Below are 17,324 nucleotides of genomic sequence, written 5' to 3' on the forward strand. Positions count from 1 at the left end.
ACGGTCAACTTCCTCTGATTTTTGCTTTACTGCTTGCTCCTTGTCACATCGTAAATGTGATGAGAGCAGAAACTTACGGCAATATGACCAGACTCCAGTACAGCAAGTGGCAGTGAATGTCCCTCTCCCCGAGTTAGGCTTTATCTGTGATTACTATTGATTGTCCTCAATAGCGAATATTTTTCTTCCTCACGTGAAGTCGTAAAATTCGAGCATCTGCGTCCCAACCTCCTTCTCTCGAAGCAGAAGGACTCGCTCATCATCGAAGCCAATACAACCACGCATCCTAGCTAATCCGTGAGGAATATCGACCGAACTTGACCGGGCTGCATGGTATTCACCATGGTATGATTCTGGCACCAAGCCAAGGCTATCATGTCGTCGACCAATTCTGTTCTCGGGGCTGATTCGGATGCTATTCCCATTTCTCAACGCTTTTTGCCCTCCTAGCGAAGAGATCAAAGATTCAAGTTCCCATATCCTGATATCGTCTCCTCTCGAGCTAACAGAAACCGCCTTGCCTCGATCGCTAATCTGCACCGCCGAAATCGAGGATGTATGCCCCCAGAGACGCTGGCAGCCTTTCACGGAGAGGCTTGTTGAAGTAGAAACCACGAGATATACGGTTAATGTATTGTCCGCGTGGGAAGTCAAGAGATAAGGGTGAGAATAGGACACTGAGGTCGGAGGCTCGTGGTGTGATGTTGAAGGTCCGAGTGGCGTGGTGTTCTGCCTGCCCCGGAGACCTGTCGCATACGAGGCGGTGCGATACTCCCTATTTGACTGGTTGCGAGAATCTGGGGATATCGTGCCATAGTGACAATCCACTGTGGTAGCGAGCCGCGAACTTATTTGTTGACCATCCAAACCAAATTGCAATTCTTGAATTCCCAGTGACCAGCCACAGCCAATATGGTAAAAACTGTATACTATAGATGCTATTATTTTGGGGCCTGTAGCACGAACCGACAGCGAGATTGGTTCCAAAATACTGTCTGCCTTGAGGGATGTTAGTAGGCGTGGGGCTAGTGATCCACCAACGCCACCCTTGTCCGGGATTGTTTCATACAAAGATAAAACCTTATGTTCGGAGACTAAGAGAAGGAAAGGAGAGCACGAGGCCATAGTAGTGATGGCTCCACTGACACATTCAACGCAGGAAAAGCGCATTCCCAGCCGCAACGTAGTCGTGTCCAGAGTATAGACGCTCAAACGGCCATCCTCAAAACCAACTGTAACATCGACGAGGCTCTGCTGTGGACCGCTCGCTGCCGCCGCTATTGCTGTAGGAGCAGGAAATGATGGCAACGGTGGGTTTGTCAAAAGGATCCTTGCTAGACAATGTTCGGGCTCCTTAGCGGGCCAAACTCTTAACCCATGACCTAAATCCGCTGTGAATACTATGCCAGCACAGAAGGTTACTAACATTTGTCGACGCGGCGGTTGGGGAAACTCGACTTCCGTGACCCGACAGACCCCCCTTGACCAGTTGTGTCTCAGCCGATACTGTCGTTTCCAGTTTGTGGCCACTCCCTCCTTTGCCAAGTGACCATGGTCAAGCCAGGTTGACACCCTAGGCGAGTACTCGATTTCAGGTCGGGAGAAAAGGGTACGCCTAGCGTTTGCCAGCCGACGTGCTCGAGGTCGTACCCATCGAGAGTAGTATTGCCTTTTCCAGAGTTCCGAGTCTCCAGCTAAAGCATGGAATCGGCGTGATAGTCTATGCGTGGAGAAGTAATGAGCTGTGAAGTCGGTAGTCCAAGTGAGGAGAACATACTGTTGACAGACAAGCAAAGAGGGGATGGGAAGAAAAGACAGTATATGGATTAGGAGCTCGTCACTTAGGGCAGTTATTTGGTCGATATGAATGCTGGGAATTGTGTGGGGGCGCTTTGGCGGAGGGAGGACAGATGGATCATCAACATGGTTTCTCTTCGACATTCTGTGACTGAAAGAGCGATGCGTGGGCAGAAAGGCAGTCACAAAACTCAACATGACCGACTCCACAAGCCAATGTTGGAGCAATGTGCACAATCTTGAAAAGGACTAAGTACCAGTAGTGAGAACTCTGGCCGCATGTCAGGGCGGAGGCTTATCTGAGGGCGGTGGTTGATACGGTATGTATGGGGGGATTAATCGTTCCAGACGATACAGTACATGCCGAGGTAATAATGAGTGTGCTAATCAATTTATGCCTCCAGCCGCGTCTCTAGCCGCCTACGCCACACCGGGAAGACCACTTCCATGTGTAGCTTAAGCCTCATCAATGGAGGTGCTCAAGCAGCTTCATGCCTCGGTTGCCCAGGCCTTTGCGGATCACTTCGAGAATGCCTACAGAGATCTTCACCAAGAGCTTGCTCTTCGGGATGCGAAGGTGCAAGCTGCTGAGGAGACGACTAGGATTGCAGAAGAAGCGCGAAAGAGGACAACCGTTGAAATAGTGACTTTGAAGGACGAGATTGCTCTTTTACAGGATGAGCTATGTCTCAGCGATGTTGGGCCAAAAGAAGATCGTTTTACTGCTGAGAAGTCCCTTGAATTGGAGGCAACGTACGCGCCGCATCATGTTCTGGAACCCATCCATGCCAACCGCATGGGTCTTGTGGATCTCAGCTCTGCTGATATGAAGGCCATTAATAACAAGTATACTTCACTCTACAGGGAAGCAATGACACTCATGAAAGCTTCTGGTGATCTTCGGAAACAAGTCAAGCGGCACAAGAGAAAGTTGGCCCACTTGCGAAAGAGCCTTGACCGCGATAGATTTACGTTGGTGCTTGACGGGGTAGCAGTTGATTTCAAGCGCGTCGTTAGGAAGAGAACAAATGATGATCGATCACTATCACCCACCACCACGTCATCATATTCTTTGGCGGAATCCTCGAGATCGGTCACTCATACGGTTATGCGAGATTCAACTTCTGTCATGGACACTTCTCAACCAGATATTCATGACCTTGTATCAGAAGAGGACGTCAAAAATAAGCTAGAAGGTAGCAGCAAGAATCCATGTCGGATTCCACTACCAGAGACTACATCGACGCAGTCAGGTAGATCGAATCCAGACGAAGTTATAGCTCCAGCCCAGCATGCATCAACTGCCTCCGTTGGGTCATTAAAACGAAAGCGTTTATCATTTCCGATTCCTCATCGAGAAGCCCTAGTTGGCCATGGCGATGTTGATGCCGATAAAAACCGTGGCTCGGCGCAACCCACTACGATCAAGAATGAGAGCTTGCTCTCCAGTCCTTTGCAGACGTCATTGTTGAACTGTGGGGTTATTGGAATGCAGGACCTAGATGAAATTGGAGCCACAGTTGAAACGCCAACGAAAGAAAAGAAATACAAGGATGGCCAGTTCCGTCAAGCGGCTTCCCCTACCCTTGATTTGCAACGCATATGTGCCCCCCACATACCACGGCGCCCGACATCGAATCATTTGCCCTTGGGACGACCAACTGTACTCCAATCAGTTGATGGCAACATAACAACTCATATGTCTGCTCAACTGATAGGCAAATCGGTTGCGAGGGGTACGAGAAGGACGTCCAAGTGCCCCATATCTTCAATAACGGAGGATGGCGAGGAAGATGAGTCAAACCCCGCTATAGGAAATAAATTCGGTACATCAACATTCGAAGCTGAATTTTTACGCCCGAATCCGGATAACGACGATCAAATGGCAGCCCAACGATTGGAAGGTCTCCTTGAAGGACCTTTACCTGCTAAACAACATCTATGGCCCAAGGAAGCGATCGAAGAAATAACAGGAACGATCACAAGGCATACATCTCCCCCTTCTACAAGGCAAGACTTGCTACGGACATACAAGAATAATGCGGGGGCACAATTGAATATGGTCCCGGAAAAGTTGGAGGAGAGTCCTGAATCCAATCTTCGACATGGGTCTAATCAAGTTACACCGTCTTCGAGGAGCGAAGCAGAAAGAATGGAGATGGATCCCGTGTATAAAACTTATAGGACTCGGCCGCTACATCGTCTTGAACTTAGCCATTTCAAGATTAACCCAGATTATAACCAAGGGGTTGATTTTGCATTCAGCAGTGTTATTCGCAGAATGGACGAGCGCAAGTGTGCAAATGGTTGTACACGTCCTAGCTGCTGCGGCAGCAAGTTCCACGCTATGGCGCGCCTTGGTGGCCTTCCATCCAATGTAACATCCCTCAAGGAGAGAGAGCAAGAAAATAGAAAGATTCTGGAAGACTACTTGGGAAATGAAAATCACCTACTTGACGGGTTAAGTGTTGAAAACCAGGCAGAGCTTCTACAAGCGGCAAAAGCAAGGCTAATCGCTAACCGGTATGGGAAGCACAGACATCACCATCAGCGGCTGGGATCGCCGCCCGGGTACTGGCGCACAGATATGCCCGATACACAGGAACTGCAACGTGATCATGAAGAGGCAAGGGAGATTGAACGAGAGAGAGTGGAAGACCGGTATCGAGAGGCAATGCGCCCTGGAGGCCTCTGGAAGTTCGCAGATGAGTGAGCATGCTGTACTGTTTCCGAGACAGAGAGGCCCACTCATGTTGTATGGATAGATAGACACTCGAAGAGTATCCGGGAGTTGATTGAATGCTAAACACTTTGGCCGTCTACCTTTGCATCCAGTGGCCTTCTTCGATTACTCTGTAGCTATCTTGGTGGTTGAGGCGTACAATACTGCAATGGAGGCTGTCGGCATCCCAGGAAATCACCGGCAGCAGTTTACAAATCGGGGCACCCCAGTTGTGGAAGCACTTACTGCGTCCGAACCACAGAGGATCCGCCGTATCATGTATGTAGTAACCCCGTCCGTTAAATTTCCTTGGCAGACCCCGGACACGTGCCTTATCCATGTCTGCCTACCTCGGTCTACTAACTAGTACCTCTTGACCTCTCGGCCCAGCCGACACCGTCTTCTGTGAATGTCCCATGAGCCTTAGAGCTGATTTCTTGAATTAACTTCTTTGATATCTACACTTCTTTCGTTTGGAAATGGAGTCCGCATGGAGCGCCAAAAACCCAATATCTACCGCACTGATGCAACCGTCCAAATGGCTCCCGTTGTACGAGGAGTTCGTCACCAAGAACGCCAGCTCCGTGGGCCAAGTAGAGTCAGCACTGAGGTCTCTAACATATATCATTCCTGGTTAGAGCATGAAATCGAGCTTCATATCCGTCTTTGAAGATATGGCAGGCTGACGGCTATGTGCAGGGCGATACCGAGATTCGGAGATCAGTTCAGAGTGCGGTACGTTGCATGGGAGTTTATACAGTGACCTTTCCCTGGAGGATGGAGCCGCTCGCCTAATACCAATTCCTACATATAGTGCACTCAGGGGTACAGCTTCTGTCACTTTATCATGACTCGCTTGTTTCTCGAGTCATTTCCAGGTTGCCGTCGACCCGCCGCCGGCCTACTCCATCGCCTCATGCGCGGTATACCAAATATTGGACCTCTCACTCGTCGTTGTATCAGAAAGTCGCCCTCACTCTGCAGATGGTTCAATACACAGAACTGCTGTGGGAAATGACTGCCCGGCGTCGTGGGGAAAAGGTCCGCTGGCGTATCATCATCTTAATTGAAGCCGCCAAAGCAATCTGCCGCTTGTTGCTGCTTCGCCTCACAAACTCTAGGCCACTGGTCAGCCCCCCACTTCCTGAACGGGAGGTAGATCCCAGATCGTTTGAAGAAGAAGACAGCGACTGGAATGGGATGCAGACACCCTCTAGCGACCGGTCGTCAGACCTGTGCTGGACCATGCCTCGCACAGGGCTGTCGCTTCCTTCTCTACCTGATGTCAATGATCTTTCGAACTATCTAATATCCAAAGTTCTTACGGCCGACGATATCAAACCACCGAAGGCGCTGTTGCACCGAGTCACTGGCCAAGGTCAGTTCGCAGAGATCCTTTACATACTTCGGCCAGTAGTCTATGCACTCGCGATGCAGAGATATGGCAGGAACAAACGGAGCTGGAGACCCTGGCTGATCGGTTTCGGCATGGAGTATGGCTGTCGACAATTAGCCAAGTCTGATCTTCGCGAGAGAGTCGTGGGCGGCCTTCGGGGACTGACTGGGCTGGAACGAGAGGAACTGAGAAAGAGAGGCTGGGCAATGGGCTGGTGGTTTATGCGAGGGGCTTTCTATGAGAACTTAACCAAGTATGGCTTTATTACCCCCCCGACAGAAAAAAAGGGCAGAAAACCATACTAACTTTCAGTAGATCCTGGCTAAATAACTTGACTGGCAGGATGAAGGGCAAACCCTTGCTTGACTTGGTAAGCAGCGTCATCGAGGATTATGAGTATCTCTGGGATAGTTACTATTTCTCGACCGCAACCCTATAACCACGGCTTCTCTGCCAGTGTATCACTCTTTTTAGCCTTCCCATTCTGCAGGGCTTCTTATGCCTCTTTCTGTGGTTGTATTTAATCTAGATACCCGATGAACTATCATTTTCGTTTTATCCTTCTAATCTTACCAGCAGTGTCAATTTACTTCTGTTATGAATAGGCTTTTTAATCAGGTACTGGCTTCTCTTCGTCGGGCTGGAGGCATTCACAAAGCGAATGAAAACTGGGTATCACATTTGATCATAATTTTCGTCACCTGACTAACCTTAGACCTGATACGGGATATCTCACTATAGGAGAATCTCGGCGCATTTTGACCCGTACCATTCCTGCAGCTCGTGCTCAGCTTTCGTGGCAGCTCCGGTGGAGGTCAATAGGAAGTCCATGAGCTGCGAATTTTCTTCATCTCCTGGCCAATCAACCTTTGAGTCTCCCTTTAACTCAAGCATTTCTTTCGCAGTGCCCCAACTGAACCGGCATTCGTTGCCCCATCCGAAGATAGGATCCATATTTTTCCGTAGCCAATTGATACATTTCGAATCGGAGGGATAGCCGCTTCCCCAACTTTGCGGCGCAGGCACCTGCGATGAATCCTCCGCACGGGGGTTCTCGTATACTGCTTGATGACAAAGTTCCAATGCAACATCCCTAGTCACTTTGGCTGCAACGCTTGCAGCGCTCACGCACGGATACAACGAGTCGGCCTTTTTCGCCACTGTGATCCTCAGGGAAGGGAATATCTTCTCGAGTTTTTGTTGATAGGTTGCTGGGTTTCCGATCGTGTCGATATAGACCTCTCGAACGTCCATGTTTCGATTCTCGACGACCCCACGGATGAGTTCAATCGTAGCGTCCATGGCCTGTGCATTTAGGTTATAAGCGCCTGTCCCCGGCCGCATCATACCGGAGGAAATATCACGGGCCGATAGCAGCTTCACCGCCCACCCACAGGATTCATAGAGTGGGTTTCCGGGGGAGCACAGCAGCTTCATTAGATTGGAGCGCAGACCGGGTGTAAGAACCTTGCTGTCATTGAAACCATAGTCTCGAGACAGAAGGGTATGGTGTAAATCAAGTGGCAAGTAGAATGCGCTGTAGACCATGGGGCCCAAAACCGGGCCGCGACCGGCCTCATCCACCCCTAAGACAAGGTGATTCTGTGGAGAACTTGTAGTTGGATCATCGACTCGAGAGGTTGCGATGGCGGGGGGACACGGGGAGTAGTGAGCATAGGACTCCCCGGAGAGTAGTCGGTAGCGATCTATGCTGGGAGGGATGAAGAGGCCTGGTGCAGTGGCAGGGGTGTCCTGTGTCAATCCCGGGGGACTCTGGGCTGTGTCGGCCATGGTTTCCGTTGATTGCAGCGCGATTGCGAGTACGACGGCCGAGGGAGAGAAAGTTGTGGCCCGGAGGATTGCGATGGATGGACGCGTCCCAAACGGTTCCGGACTAGCGGCGGTTCCGCGCGTGTTTGTTCGCCGCCCTCACGGATTCCTACTCCCCTCCGCAGCAGCATTCATTCCCCATCCCCAACCCGGGTTTTTCCTCCCCTCTCTTCCAAGTTGCATCTGCTGCAATTTCTTGCAGTCGCATACTATCGTTTTCCCGGCAGGTTTCTTGCGCAGCCTGCCCAATCCATCCGCGTCCCAACACCCTCTCCGTTTGACCCCTCGTGATTCCCTCCCGTTGAAGCTATCCTACCGCATACAGCTCCCGAAGCTCCGCAACGATGGCTCCCCGAGGGCCTGCAAAGGCTCGCGAATACGATTATGCCAATGTTGGCAAAGCCGGAAGGTTGGTATAATCGGAGCCGTTTTGCATTCACACTGTCTGATACCTGTTTTATCCCCTGCGCCCCTTCAACCCTCATCTACCCATTACACTGAAGGCTGATGCAGGTGACTGATACAGGCGCACGGGGTTAATGTTAAAGGAAGGCAAGCGCGATGAACATGGGATGGAAGAAGTCGAAGGGATATTTTCTTCCCCCGAAACCTCTCCCGTCAAAGAGAACAGCTTCGGTAACCGAAACGAGACCTCCATCGGCTCGGACGGCATGTCCATGGATGAGGGTGGGTTCACATATAATCCTCTTTACTAACTGGTCGCTTACTATGATATTTTAATGGACAGGGAATGGACCGGGTCCGGCCGATTTCCTGAAGGGAAGACGTAGCTCTTATTTCCCACCTCCTGTTGCGCGCTCGCCAATGAAGACCGGCCTGACTGGCTCCCCGCGGAGGACTCCTGGCCTGCGATCTTCTCAGAGTCCGCAACGCGACTACCCGTATTCAAGTCCTTCAGATGGAAAGGGCCTGGGAAGTACGAGAGGCGAATCACGACGAGATGTATCTCCACTTACTAGCCGTTCCATAAATGCGGCACCGTCGTTCAATCATATAAATGGCTCACGAAACAACAAATTGAATGAGGACATTTCTGAGGAGGCTATGGATTCTGGCTTTTCTGACAGTGATGCCAACAGCCAGCTGAACACAGATGAGAACGGGCATTCATACGGACAGATCCATGATAACTTCGTCGACAGCTTCAACGCCGGGGATGACACATTAATGGCCGACCACACGGATGAGCCAGATGAGAATGGCGCCGACCTGGACTCGCCAGTAACCGTGGCTTCCGAATCGCGCAACAAGAGGGGGCAGGTCAAACCTACTCCAAAAAATACTAGAGATGCCAAAGGTGCAAGATCCGGGGGGTCCACCACAGTGCAGGATAATGAGCCTGGGGAAGAGCCTACACAAAAGCGGAAACGTCCTGGGAGGCCTCCCAGGACCCAACGCAAGCCTAACGATGAAACGGAGGAACAACGGCCGACGAAAAAGCCTCGGGCGTCTGATGAGAACAATAGAGACCCAAGCTCTTCGGGCAATGCAGACCTGGACAAGGTTGTGGAGAGTTATGTCAATCGCACGGGGCCATTGAAGGGCCGGGGCCTCTATATTTTGAAGCGCGAAGTACCTTCGGATGGCGCTGCCACTCATACACGATCAGGACGTGTTTCGGTCAGACCCCTCGCTTACTGGCGGAATGAACGGTGCGTTTATGGCGATGGTGAGGTGGCAGAGGGCCAACGGTATCCGCTTTCAACCATCAAGGAGATTATCCGCACAGAAGAACTGGAGCCAGAGAAAACAAGATCGAATAAGCGCCGCCCTGCCAAAAACTCCAAGTCAAGGAAGAACAAGGATGACGATTCGGATGACGAAGGGGAATACGTTGATCCTTGGGAGAAAAAAACCGGGATCTTGCATGGTTATATCAGGAAGTGGGACGAGGAGGCTCAGGCAGTTGGCGAGGATGAGGATATCGTTGGTATGTTTTGGCATGCGTGATAAATGCCGTCCCTGCAAAATGACTGTCATGCGCTAACTTATCCTCCGCAGACCTTGCTTATGCACCGGCTGGGATGGAAACAAGGAGTGTAAAGGATTCCTCATGGCGATTCGCGAAGCTTCTCAGCTCCCCCTTTTTGGGCTCTGGGATCGTTGAATTGCCGCCTGGCGGAGTAAAAAAGCCCAAGAATTCTAAGAAGATGCACATGGTCTTCTACATCTGCCAGGGCCGGGTGCAAGTAGATATCTCTGGTGTCCGATTCAGTGCCGGCAAGGGCTGTGTATTCCAGGTTCCGAGAGGTGAGTTAGTTCCGTCCGCAGCTCATTGCTGAAAAGAGGCTACCTTCGTCTCGTCTCGATGGAGATTCTGATTGAGATCCCAGGAAACTATTACAGCTTTGCCAATACGCAGAATAAAGATGCCCGATTGTTCTTCACACAAGGCTGTGTTCCGACGAACGACGATGACTCTCTCCCCGGATCGGCGACTAAACCCGGTGCCATGGATGGTGATTCTAGCACACCAACAGGACGTCCGACCAGCGTGAAGGGCAGGCCCAGGGGCAAACAGAAAGCTGGCGGGCGTAAAGCAACGTGATTGCCACTTCAACGTCGGTCCGACCGTGTTCTCCTATCTTTTCGAAACATTCATCACCTATATCCTGCCCGCTGTAGGGCTTTGACCTCTGGATTAGCGAACTAGTTACGTGAAATTGTTGGGATGAAAGTGTGCTTACGTCCTCATAGCTCCGTCCCTATTCTATTCATCTCTTTTCCCCCCTCTCTCTTTCTGACAACGGGTTATCAATAAGCAAGTAGGCTTGGGTTGTAGAATTATCGGAGTACCTTTTGAGGGAGATAGGAGTACATTCTAGCAAATTGTCTCGCTGTCCTGTGTTTATACTTGACGCCCTGGAAGAACATGTCAAATCTCCTCCATCAACTCATCATCCAAGTCATCCAAATCGAGGGGCGGGAAATCTCCCACTTCGACTTTCTCGGGCTTCACGAAGACCCCCGTCTTATTCGGACAGGTGAAAAATCTCTGGCCGCCTACACTGCCATCGTTCTTTCCCAGCGGCTCATCAAGCTCAATTCCCACCCATAGAGGAAGAGCCACAGCTTCTAGTTGCGCCGTTTTAGGGTCCACACCAGGGTAGGGTATTGTAGGCACAGGTCCAATAAAGCGAACAGTCCCTCGGCGGATATGTGGCGGAGACGACGGCAAGACAATGGCACGTTGGGTAACGGCAATACCTACACATGTCAGTAGGTTTTTAGCACAGTGCTACCTACAAGTAACCGGAGCTTTTTAGCCAAGCAAGTCCATGGATTTAACTCACCTCTTTCTTGAATCTCGGCGGCATCTTTCTCTGATTGTTGACGCAGTGACTCTTCCGGGGTTAGGGCATTTGGATCAAACCGGCCAAGCTTCTGATTCTTCTTCCAGGCCAAAACCGAATTCGAGAGCGATTCGTAAGTGGACGTGGGAAGAACATATTTCTCAACGGATGATAGATCGGTGAAATTGGGTCGGACCGATTGAGGACGGGAGTCGTGGACCTAATGAAAGGGTATAATCTCGCATCAATAATCGTCTCTAATCATAGAGTATACCCCGAAGACAAAACGCGAAAAAGGATATGAGCTCCCCCTAGTGCAAATTCTTAAGGATCTTCACGGCCCCGATTGGGAACATGGTGTACTACCTGGGATTGTAAGGGGTACCCAACAAGACTAAGCTAAAGCAGGGACTCCAATGAAGTATTCTGCATGTTGCGGGCCGTTGAGGAAACCAATGATTGGCCAGAAATCATACTACCCGGCGCTGCGGGCCCCAGAAATCGGAAAGCAGAGGCATATAAGAAGTAGGACGTACCTCGATCTCGCAGCCTTTCATCAAACCCCAGTCGCCGATGATGGTGTCATCGCCATCTACCCATTGATCGGGGCGGCCCGGCGACCTGAGTAACAGTCGCTGGCTGCTGGGGGGTACGCCGGTCATGGTTTCCAGTTTACCTTTGAGCTGCATGACTGTCCATGTTGGAGTGACGCGACGCTCTGTTAACAAGCGCGGCTCAGCACTGTGGTTTGCCATGGGGGTGGTAATGGCGACAGAGACGTCCGCCGGGGTGGTTTGGAAATCCATGGCTTAGAGCACGGCCCGTTCAGGCTTGAGATAGAAGAGATAATGGGTTGATTAATCTTGATGGTCAATCGTTTGTCTTTATCCCTCTTGCAGTCTGGGGGGGCTCAGTTTGGCCTATGTTCACAAATTAGATGAGGGAATGTCACGAGTAAAAGCAAGCAGGTACCCCATGATGAAAGAAGACGACACGAATGGTCTTCACATCGGGTGTGAACGCAGTGGATAATGAGCTTACAAAGAATGATATATCTGGCCTAGCCAGTAGCCACGAGATTTCCACTGAAGAATATACAGAGGGGATATCCAAGATAAACCTCGGTTATTGATAATATTTGGAAGGGGGAGGTGGGAAGGGGTGAATCGATGGCCCAATTGGACGACCTCTCGAGTTGAGGGAGATAGATAAAACCAACTTACTCCGTAGACGCTGTGGCTATTCAAACGGAAGGCCAGTGACCACTTCAACAATATGCATACTGTTTGCCAATGGCACGTGGTGTATGCTGAGTCAGTTATATTACGTGGGGCCGAAGATAGTTACGGTCATACTGGTACCGTACGGTGGGAGAATGACGTCTGGAGGGGAAATTCCGCTCTCCCATCTTGTTATTATTATTGCTTCTCCCTCGACTCCATTTTCCAGACCTTTCGACAATTTGATCTGTTTTTACCCTTACCTTGCTTCCACCGGACAACTCATTTTCCCGCTTTAGAAAAGCGGCCTAGACTCTTGTAGAACAGTTAGATTTCTATCGTGGGATAGATCCCAGGGTCTGCAGGATTCGTGTGGGATAGGGGAAAAAATGGCATCTACCAATATCCCAGCTCTGGAAAACCCACCCCAAAGTGACGAGGAAGGCTATGAAGAGAGGAATGTCCATGAAGTGTACCAGCAAATTGCCAGTCATTTCTCCTCCACGCGTTACAAGGTACACAACCTCTCTCAGGACAACCGTGAAAATCCCCCTCTAACCCCTCAAGAACAGCCTTGGCCCATTGTGGAACGCTTCCTCAAGGACTTGAAGCCCGGGGCCATCGGATTAGATGTGGGTTGTGGCAATGGCAAATATCTGGCTGTAAACCGCGATGTTTTCATTGTTGCTTCAGACAGGTATGGTCTCCCCCGCACTTGGTTCAATGCCAATGTCATTCTTTATATTTACAGCGTCTCGTATATAAATATCCTCATGTCATTTCTTTCCGGAATCCCATGTACCTCCAAGCTGATCAATCCATGCCAGATCCGCAAACCTGGCTCGCATTGCCCAAAAGCATCAGCCACACTCAACCATCATAGCCGATATCCTCCACCTCCCACACCCGGATTCCTTTTTTGACTTCGCCATCTCCATTGCCGTCATCCACCATCTATCCACGCCAGATCGAAGGGTACAAGCTATCCGCGAAATCCTGCGCACACTGAAGCCCGCCACTGAAGGTCTCCCGGGTGGTAAGACTCTCATCTATGCTTGGGCCTTGGAACAGAAAAACAGCCGTCGAGGCTGGGACAAAGGTGACCCGCAAGATATAATGGTTCCCTGGGTCATGAAGGGAACCCCTTCTGCGGACGCTCCACCTGACCAGCCAAAGGTGTTCCATCGGTATTACCATCTTTACGAGGCCTCTGAGCTGGAACAGGACATCAACAAGGCAGGAGGTCGCGTCCTGGAATCGGGATATGAGAAAGACAACTGGTGGGCCATCGCGACGCGAACAGACCCAGAATCACCATGAGATGCATTGATGCAGTGACATCCTCGAGATCCAGCCTCGAAGCCCGTCTTCCACATCTGCATAGCACTCATGACAGGAATGATGACATGAGCATTGGACTCGTCAAGTCAAGGACTCCTTTCCCAGGCAACCTTCATGTGTAGGAAAATCAAAGCCAGATGAGGATAATGAAAAACGCGCGCACAAGCACTCGGAGGAGCCATCTATGACAAGCCCTCCCATGAGTGAAGATATACCTCCAACCAGCGCTATGCAATTCATAATAACGCAAAAAAAAAAAAAAAAAAAAAAAAAAAAAAAAAAAAAAAAAAAAAAACACAGGCATAAGACATCGTTTCTTTCATACCCCCTACGGGAGGGTTCGAGGGGGGAGACCGAGGTTGGGTCCTATATGGCCACCGTGACCGCCACTAAGATCCAAGGGTCGCCCCAACCTATAAGCTTCGCGAGGGCCCGGAAAGGGCGGGGGCGGTGCAAAAGCAGGAACTCCGGCAGTAAGTTCTTCAACAGAAGGAAGTTGCGGCGGCGGAGGAATTGGACGTGAGGCCGATCCCTTCCTTGGTCGAGACAGAGACGTGCTGGCTCGGCGTGTCCTGGGCGCTGGCGGATCTATGGCTGCGCTCGACAATGAAAACGGGACTACACCCGCTCGGCGTGCCATTTCTTGTTCTCCTAGTTGCCAATGCATGGCTTCTGCAGCTCTCCAGGGAATGGCCATCTCCTCGGCTACCTTTGACCACATTTCTGCCTTGAATCTGCACTGAAATCAACGACCATCTTCAATTGATTCGAGGCTTGGCATAGCTGCTGAATCAAACGTACCTTTCGTATAATCTCGCAAGCTTGTTCTTCTTGTCCTCATCCCACTCGCTTCTGCGTTCCAGATAATTCTGGTAGTGAAGACGGCAACTGATGGCACTTCGCCCAGGTAGCCGCTTGCTAATATCCTCCCATTTCATTCCACTCCCTCGTAACTCGATAATCAGGGCATCCTCCTCGGGGGACCATTTTGATTGCTTTTTCGCCGGCGATTCTGCTGTATGGGCTGGTTGAAGACGCTTGGCAGGGACGGTGGTTGGGATTTTGGAGGTAAGAGGGGGCACTGAAGGTACCGAAGACAACGATGCTGCAGTCGCCACTGGGATCGCTGGTGCCACCGAGATTTGTGGTATCGCGCTGGGCGCAAAGCTAGGCGCTGTGGTCACGGAGGCGGCCTCCTCTTCATCCTGGGACTTCAGTAGCAGTGAGATATCCACTTTGGCGGGAGGTAAGATGGCTTGATTTTGTAACGCAATCATATGCGCGGTTCGCAAGGGAAAATCTTTTCTCAAGTAGTGATACGCTGTGTGGCAGGAAGCACCATATGCCAAGATGTATAACAAATAGTCTGGCCTAGGGCTGAGTTGAAGCGAAACTTGACAGCTCAGAAGCCCAGTGTGACGAGATGCAGAGATGGAATGAACGAGGCGAAGATGTAGGAGACGAAACAGGAGGAAGGGTAGAAGGTAACTGGATGCCAACGACGTCCCAACCAGTGAGGCAAGTGCCCTTGTTAGAGCTTCTTTTGATTCGAAACCCACTAGAAGTGGCGAGTGTATCGGTGGCACTACGGGAGTGTCGATAAGCAGTAGTAGTGTATAGAAGAGAAACCCTCCAATCAAAATGCCCAAGGTCCTCGGGGTAAAAGAACCTATAGAAGAGACCGAGATTGCAGACGAAAGTATTCGTCTAGCGATGATCACGTATAACGACGGGTCTTTTGGGTCGGCAGGAAAACTTGATATGTCCGATAGAGAGGCTGGCCGACAAGGTTAAGCAGGAGACAGCGAATGGGGTAGGTAGAAAATGTAGTAGACAGTCTAAGTATACGTCTGGAACCCAAAATCTAGTAGTAGTTGCTGTAGTAGTTGTAGTAGTAGTCGTAACAAGAAATGGAAACAAAGACAATGCGCAGCAGTCAACGAGGGTGGTCGAGGAAGATGTGAAGACGGAAGGGAAAAGAGAGAGCTAGGGAAAGGGAGAAATGGCCAGACGAGACAGATGAAACGTCTGAAGATGCATGAGAAGAGAGATCATCGGGGCCTGTTGACAGCTGGTTGGCGCAGCAAATAAGAAGCTCAGCAGTAATAATGCTCCTATGGGGAGGGAAAAGAGGCTAACGAAGAGGCGAGGCCAGGGCCAGTGGGTTCGAGAAACCGTTTAATAAATAAACATTAATATAGGTGGTTACTATCCGTTGCCGTTATTTTATTTTAAATATTTTATTTTTCTGTCATTTTCCTTTGATTTGCCCCTCGAAGGAAAGCCGTTATTTTCCCCTCCGAGGGGCCACTCAGCCCAATAGTACGCCAGCCAGCAGTGTCCCGACGGGAGGGTAATCAGGTAGTACTAGTAAGTAGATAGGTCACTATCTTCAAGTACCTACCTATACCAGGAACTCAAGAGGGAAAAATAATCAAAAATCTTCTTCTTCCATCATTATCACCCTGTCCATATTTTGCTGTCCAACCCTCACCAGAACACGGATCAAACGATCCATTTACACTAGACATAGCCAAATAATAATGATTATTATTATCAAACCGGCGATGATTATCAAAACGGTTCCACTCCCGGGTACTATACTTGACGGGAAGGCCCTACTGGCGGTCAAACCTCTCCGGAAGAACGTTCGAGCCCAGCCTCCGTCATGTTAATGACTCGGTTGGTTGGCTGGTGAGTTGGCTGGCGAAACAGGATGGACGCAATCAGACCGTCCTAGCCTTACCTAAGGTACCTGCCCGCCTACTACTACACCAGGCCTGTACCAAGAGTTTGGCCTACCGACTCCGAACCATGTGAGCTCAATCTGGGACGCGAACCCTTTTTCAGGAGGCCATAATATTGATCATAATATTGATACCATTACTGTTGCTAACTTACAAACAACCGGGGGGGGGGGGGGGGGGGGGCACTGTATGCTTCATATCCCCAGGACATACAAAGGGCTTTTTTCTAGATAGAGTATGTGCATAGGTTTCATCCTTACTCCTGGAAAGTTCTTATTAGAAATACTCTGAGCATGCATGGAGCAAACTATCTTTACTGCATCCCAATCGAAACCGTATTATCTTTGGGGGTCACTTGAATTCTATTTCCGCCAAATCTTGGCTCGCTCCTTCAGTATCTCTGCTGTCAAGAGAGGAGAAAGGAAAAAGTCCAAGACATGTCCTCTGGAGTGTGTACTTTGTAGTCTATACATGCGTACTGTCTAGGAGGGGCAGCATTGTTGCTAGAGAAGCAAAGGAAGTGAACAGTCTAAGCCACAGGGAGGTATACATTACTTAGTAGCCTTGAACAGCCGGGAACCCCGGTATAGGACCCGAAGGTTGGTTAGGGTAATTGCTAGGGTAGAAATGCAAGGCTCATAGCAGAAATTAAGAAGGAAAAAAATCTCATTAGACAGCAGGGGCGCATGGTTCCTCCCTGTGGAGAATGCCACCGCCCTAAACCGGGATGTGGAATGGTCTTAGAAGCTCCAACCAGAGGGCAAAAACGGGCGATGATGGGGAGCATGCGTAACGACGACGGCGTCAAGTCCCTAGAAGAGGCTTTTAACCACCCGTCGTCGGCCGAAACGGCGACAGGAGAGGAGACTGCCCTTCCATCAGCTAAGAAGATAAGAACAAGAATGTTAAATTCTTTAAGTAGGTAGAATGATGAATTATCAACATCGGTAAATCAAT

The 17,324-nt window shown here is 50.2% G+C and overlaps 8 protein-coding genes across 8 annotated transcripts; 4 read left to right on the forward strand and 4 right to left on the reverse strand.

Annotated features, from left to right (window-relative positions):
- Positions 1-189: 189 nt before the first annotated feature.
- On the reverse strand, positions 190-1,941 carry BO94DRAFT_472057 (WD domain protein; the record flags this gene model as incomplete). Its single annotated transcript, XM_025608414.1, has 2 exons — positions 190-1,720; positions 1,778-1,941. 2 exons carry the CDS (start codon positions 1,939-1,941, stop codon positions 190-192), a joined length of 1,695 nt encoding a protein of 564 aa, XP_025464708.1.
- On the forward strand, positions 1,778-4,617 carry BO94DRAFT_537580 (SAE2 C-terminal domain-containing protein). Its single transcript, XM_025612302.1, has 2 exons — positions 1,778-2,117; positions 2,202-4,617. The coding sequence occupies exon 2, from the start codon at positions 2,267-2,269 to the stop codon at positions 4,508-4,510; it is 2,244 nt and encodes a 747-aa protein (XP_025464709.1). The 5' UTR covers positions 1,778-2,117; positions 2,202-2,266; the 3' UTR covers positions 4,511-4,617.
- Positions 4,618-4,998: 381 nt separating this feature from the next.
- BO94DRAFT_521980 (peroxisomal membrane protein PEX16) lies at positions 4,999-6,461 on the forward strand (the record flags this gene model as incomplete). The annotated part of the gene is made up of 4 exons (XM_025610165.1): positions 4,999-5,152; positions 5,219-5,254; positions 5,334-6,168; positions 6,231-6,461. The coding sequence occupies 4 exons, from the start codon at positions 4,999-5,001 to the stop codon at positions 6,352-6,354; spliced, it is 1,149 nt and encodes a 382-aa protein (XP_025464710.1). The 3' UTR covers positions 6,355-6,461.
- On the reverse strand, positions 6,431-7,769 carry BO94DRAFT_537582 (ribonuclease H2 catalytic subunit RNH201). Its single transcript, XM_025612303.1, has one exon. It carries the CDS (start codon positions 7,704-7,706, stop codon positions 6,651-6,653), a length of 1,056 nt encoding a protein of 351 aa, XP_025464711.1. The 5' UTR covers positions 7,707-7,769; the 3' UTR covers positions 6,431-6,650.
- A 118-nt stretch (positions 7,770-7,887) lies between these two features.
- On the forward strand, positions 7,888-10,643 carry BO94DRAFT_497567 (Cupin domain protein). The gene is made up of 5 exons (XM_025609325.1): positions 7,888-8,154; positions 8,272-8,432; positions 8,494-9,696; positions 9,768-10,016; positions 10,100-10,643. The coding sequence occupies exons 1-5, from the start codon at positions 8,090-8,092 to the stop codon at positions 10,312-10,314; spliced, it is 1,893 nt and encodes a 630-aa protein (XP_025464712.1). The 5' UTR covers positions 7,888-8,089; the 3' UTR covers positions 10,315-10,643.
- On the reverse strand, positions 10,456-12,302 carry BO94DRAFT_577212 (tubulin-folding cofactor B). The gene is made up of 5 exons (XM_025615167.1): positions 12,101-12,302; positions 11,596-11,981; positions 11,060-11,279; positions 10,563-10,973; positions 10,456-10,506 (listed from the first exon to the last, which is right to left on the reverse strand). The coding sequence occupies exons 2-4, from the start codon at positions 11,863-11,865 to the stop codon at positions 10,642-10,644; spliced, it is 822 nt and encodes a 273-aa protein (XP_025464713.1). The 5' UTR covers positions 11,866-11,981; positions 12,101-12,302; the 3' UTR covers positions 10,456-10,506; positions 10,563-10,641.
- Positions 12,303-12,489: 187 nt separating this feature from the next.
- BO94DRAFT_537591 (tRNA (carboxymethyluridine(34)-5-O)-methyltransferase) lies at positions 12,490-13,852 on the forward strand. Its single transcript, XM_025612304.1, has 3 exons — positions 12,490-12,794; positions 12,852-12,976; positions 13,107-13,852. The coding sequence occupies exons 1-3, from the start codon at positions 12,669-12,671 to the stop codon at positions 13,597-13,599; spliced, it is 744 nt and encodes a 247-aa protein (XP_025464714.1). The 5' UTR covers positions 12,490-12,668; the 3' UTR covers positions 13,600-13,852.
- Positions 13,853-13,948: 96 nt separating this feature from the next.
- On the reverse strand, positions 13,949-14,897 carry BO94DRAFT_471996 (MYB DNA-binding domain protein; the record flags this gene model as incomplete). Its single annotated transcript, XM_025608411.1, has 2 exons — positions 13,949-14,354; positions 14,422-14,897. 2 exons carry the CDS (start codon positions 14,895-14,897, stop codon positions 13,949-13,951), a joined length of 882 nt encoding a protein of 293 aa, XP_025464715.1.
- Positions 14,898-17,324: the final 2,427 nt, after the last annotated feature.

Source organism: Aspergillus sclerotioniger, assembly GCF_003184525.1.
Source record: "Aspergillus sclerotioniger CBS 115572 chromosome Unknown BO94scaffold_24, whole genome shotgun sequence".
NCBI classification, from domain to species: Eukaryota; Fungi; Ascomycota; class Eurotiomycetes; order Eurotiales; family Aspergillaceae; genus Aspergillus; species Aspergillus sclerotioniger.

What these genes read in the sequence shown, in the direction of transcription:
- BO94DRAFT_537580 (XM_025612302.1), top strand. Translation starts at nt 2,267, where the DNA reads ATGGAGGTGCTCAAGCAGCTTCATGCCTCGGTTGCCCAGGCCTTTGCG.
- BO94DRAFT_537582 (XM_025612303.1), bottom strand. Translation starts at nt 7,706, where the DNA reads ATGGCCGACACAGCCCAGAGTCCCCCGGGATTGACACAGGACACCCCT.
- BO94DRAFT_497567 (XM_025609325.1), top strand. Translation starts at nt 8,090, where the DNA reads ATGGCTCCCCGAGGGCCTGCAAAGGCTCGCGAATACGATTATGCCAAT. An exon ending in AATGTTGGCAAAGCCGGAAG is followed by an intron (nt 8,155 to 8,271) that starts GTTGGTATAATC and finishes TGACTGATACAG; the next exon opens with GCGCACGGGGTTAATGTTAA. An exon ending in TGTATTCCAGGTTCCGAGAG is followed by an intron (nt 10,017 to 10,099) that starts GTGAGTTAGTTC and finishes TTGAGATCCCAG; the next exon opens with GAAACTATTACAGCTTTGCC.
- BO94DRAFT_577212 (XM_025615167.1), bottom strand. Translation starts at nt 11,865, where the DNA reads ATGGATTTCCAAACCACCCCGGCGGACGTCTCTGTCGCCATTACCACC. An exon ending in TGAAAGGCTGCGAGATCGAG is followed by an intron (nt 11,280 to 11,595) that starts GTACGTCCTACT and finishes CCCTTTCATTAG; the next exon opens with GTCCACGACTCCCGTCCTCA. An exon ending in CGCCGAGATTCAAGAAAGAG is followed by an intron (nt 10,974 to 11,059) that starts GTGAGTTAAATC and finishes TGACATGTGTAG; the next exon opens with GTATTGCCGTTACCCAACGT.
- BO94DRAFT_537591 (XM_025612304.1), top strand. Translation starts at nt 12,669, where the DNA reads ATGGCATCTACCAATATCCCAGCTCTGGAAAACCCACCCCAAAGTGAC. An exon ending in TCTCCTCCACGCGTTACAAG is followed by an intron (nt 12,795 to 12,851) that starts GTACACAACCTC and finishes CCTCAAGAACAG; the next exon opens with CCTTGGCCCATTGTGGAACG. An exon ending in TTCATTGTTGCTTCAGACAG is followed by an intron (nt 12,977 to 13,106) that starts GTATGGTCTCCC and finishes AATCCATGCCAG; the next exon opens with ATCCGCAAACCTGGCTCGCA.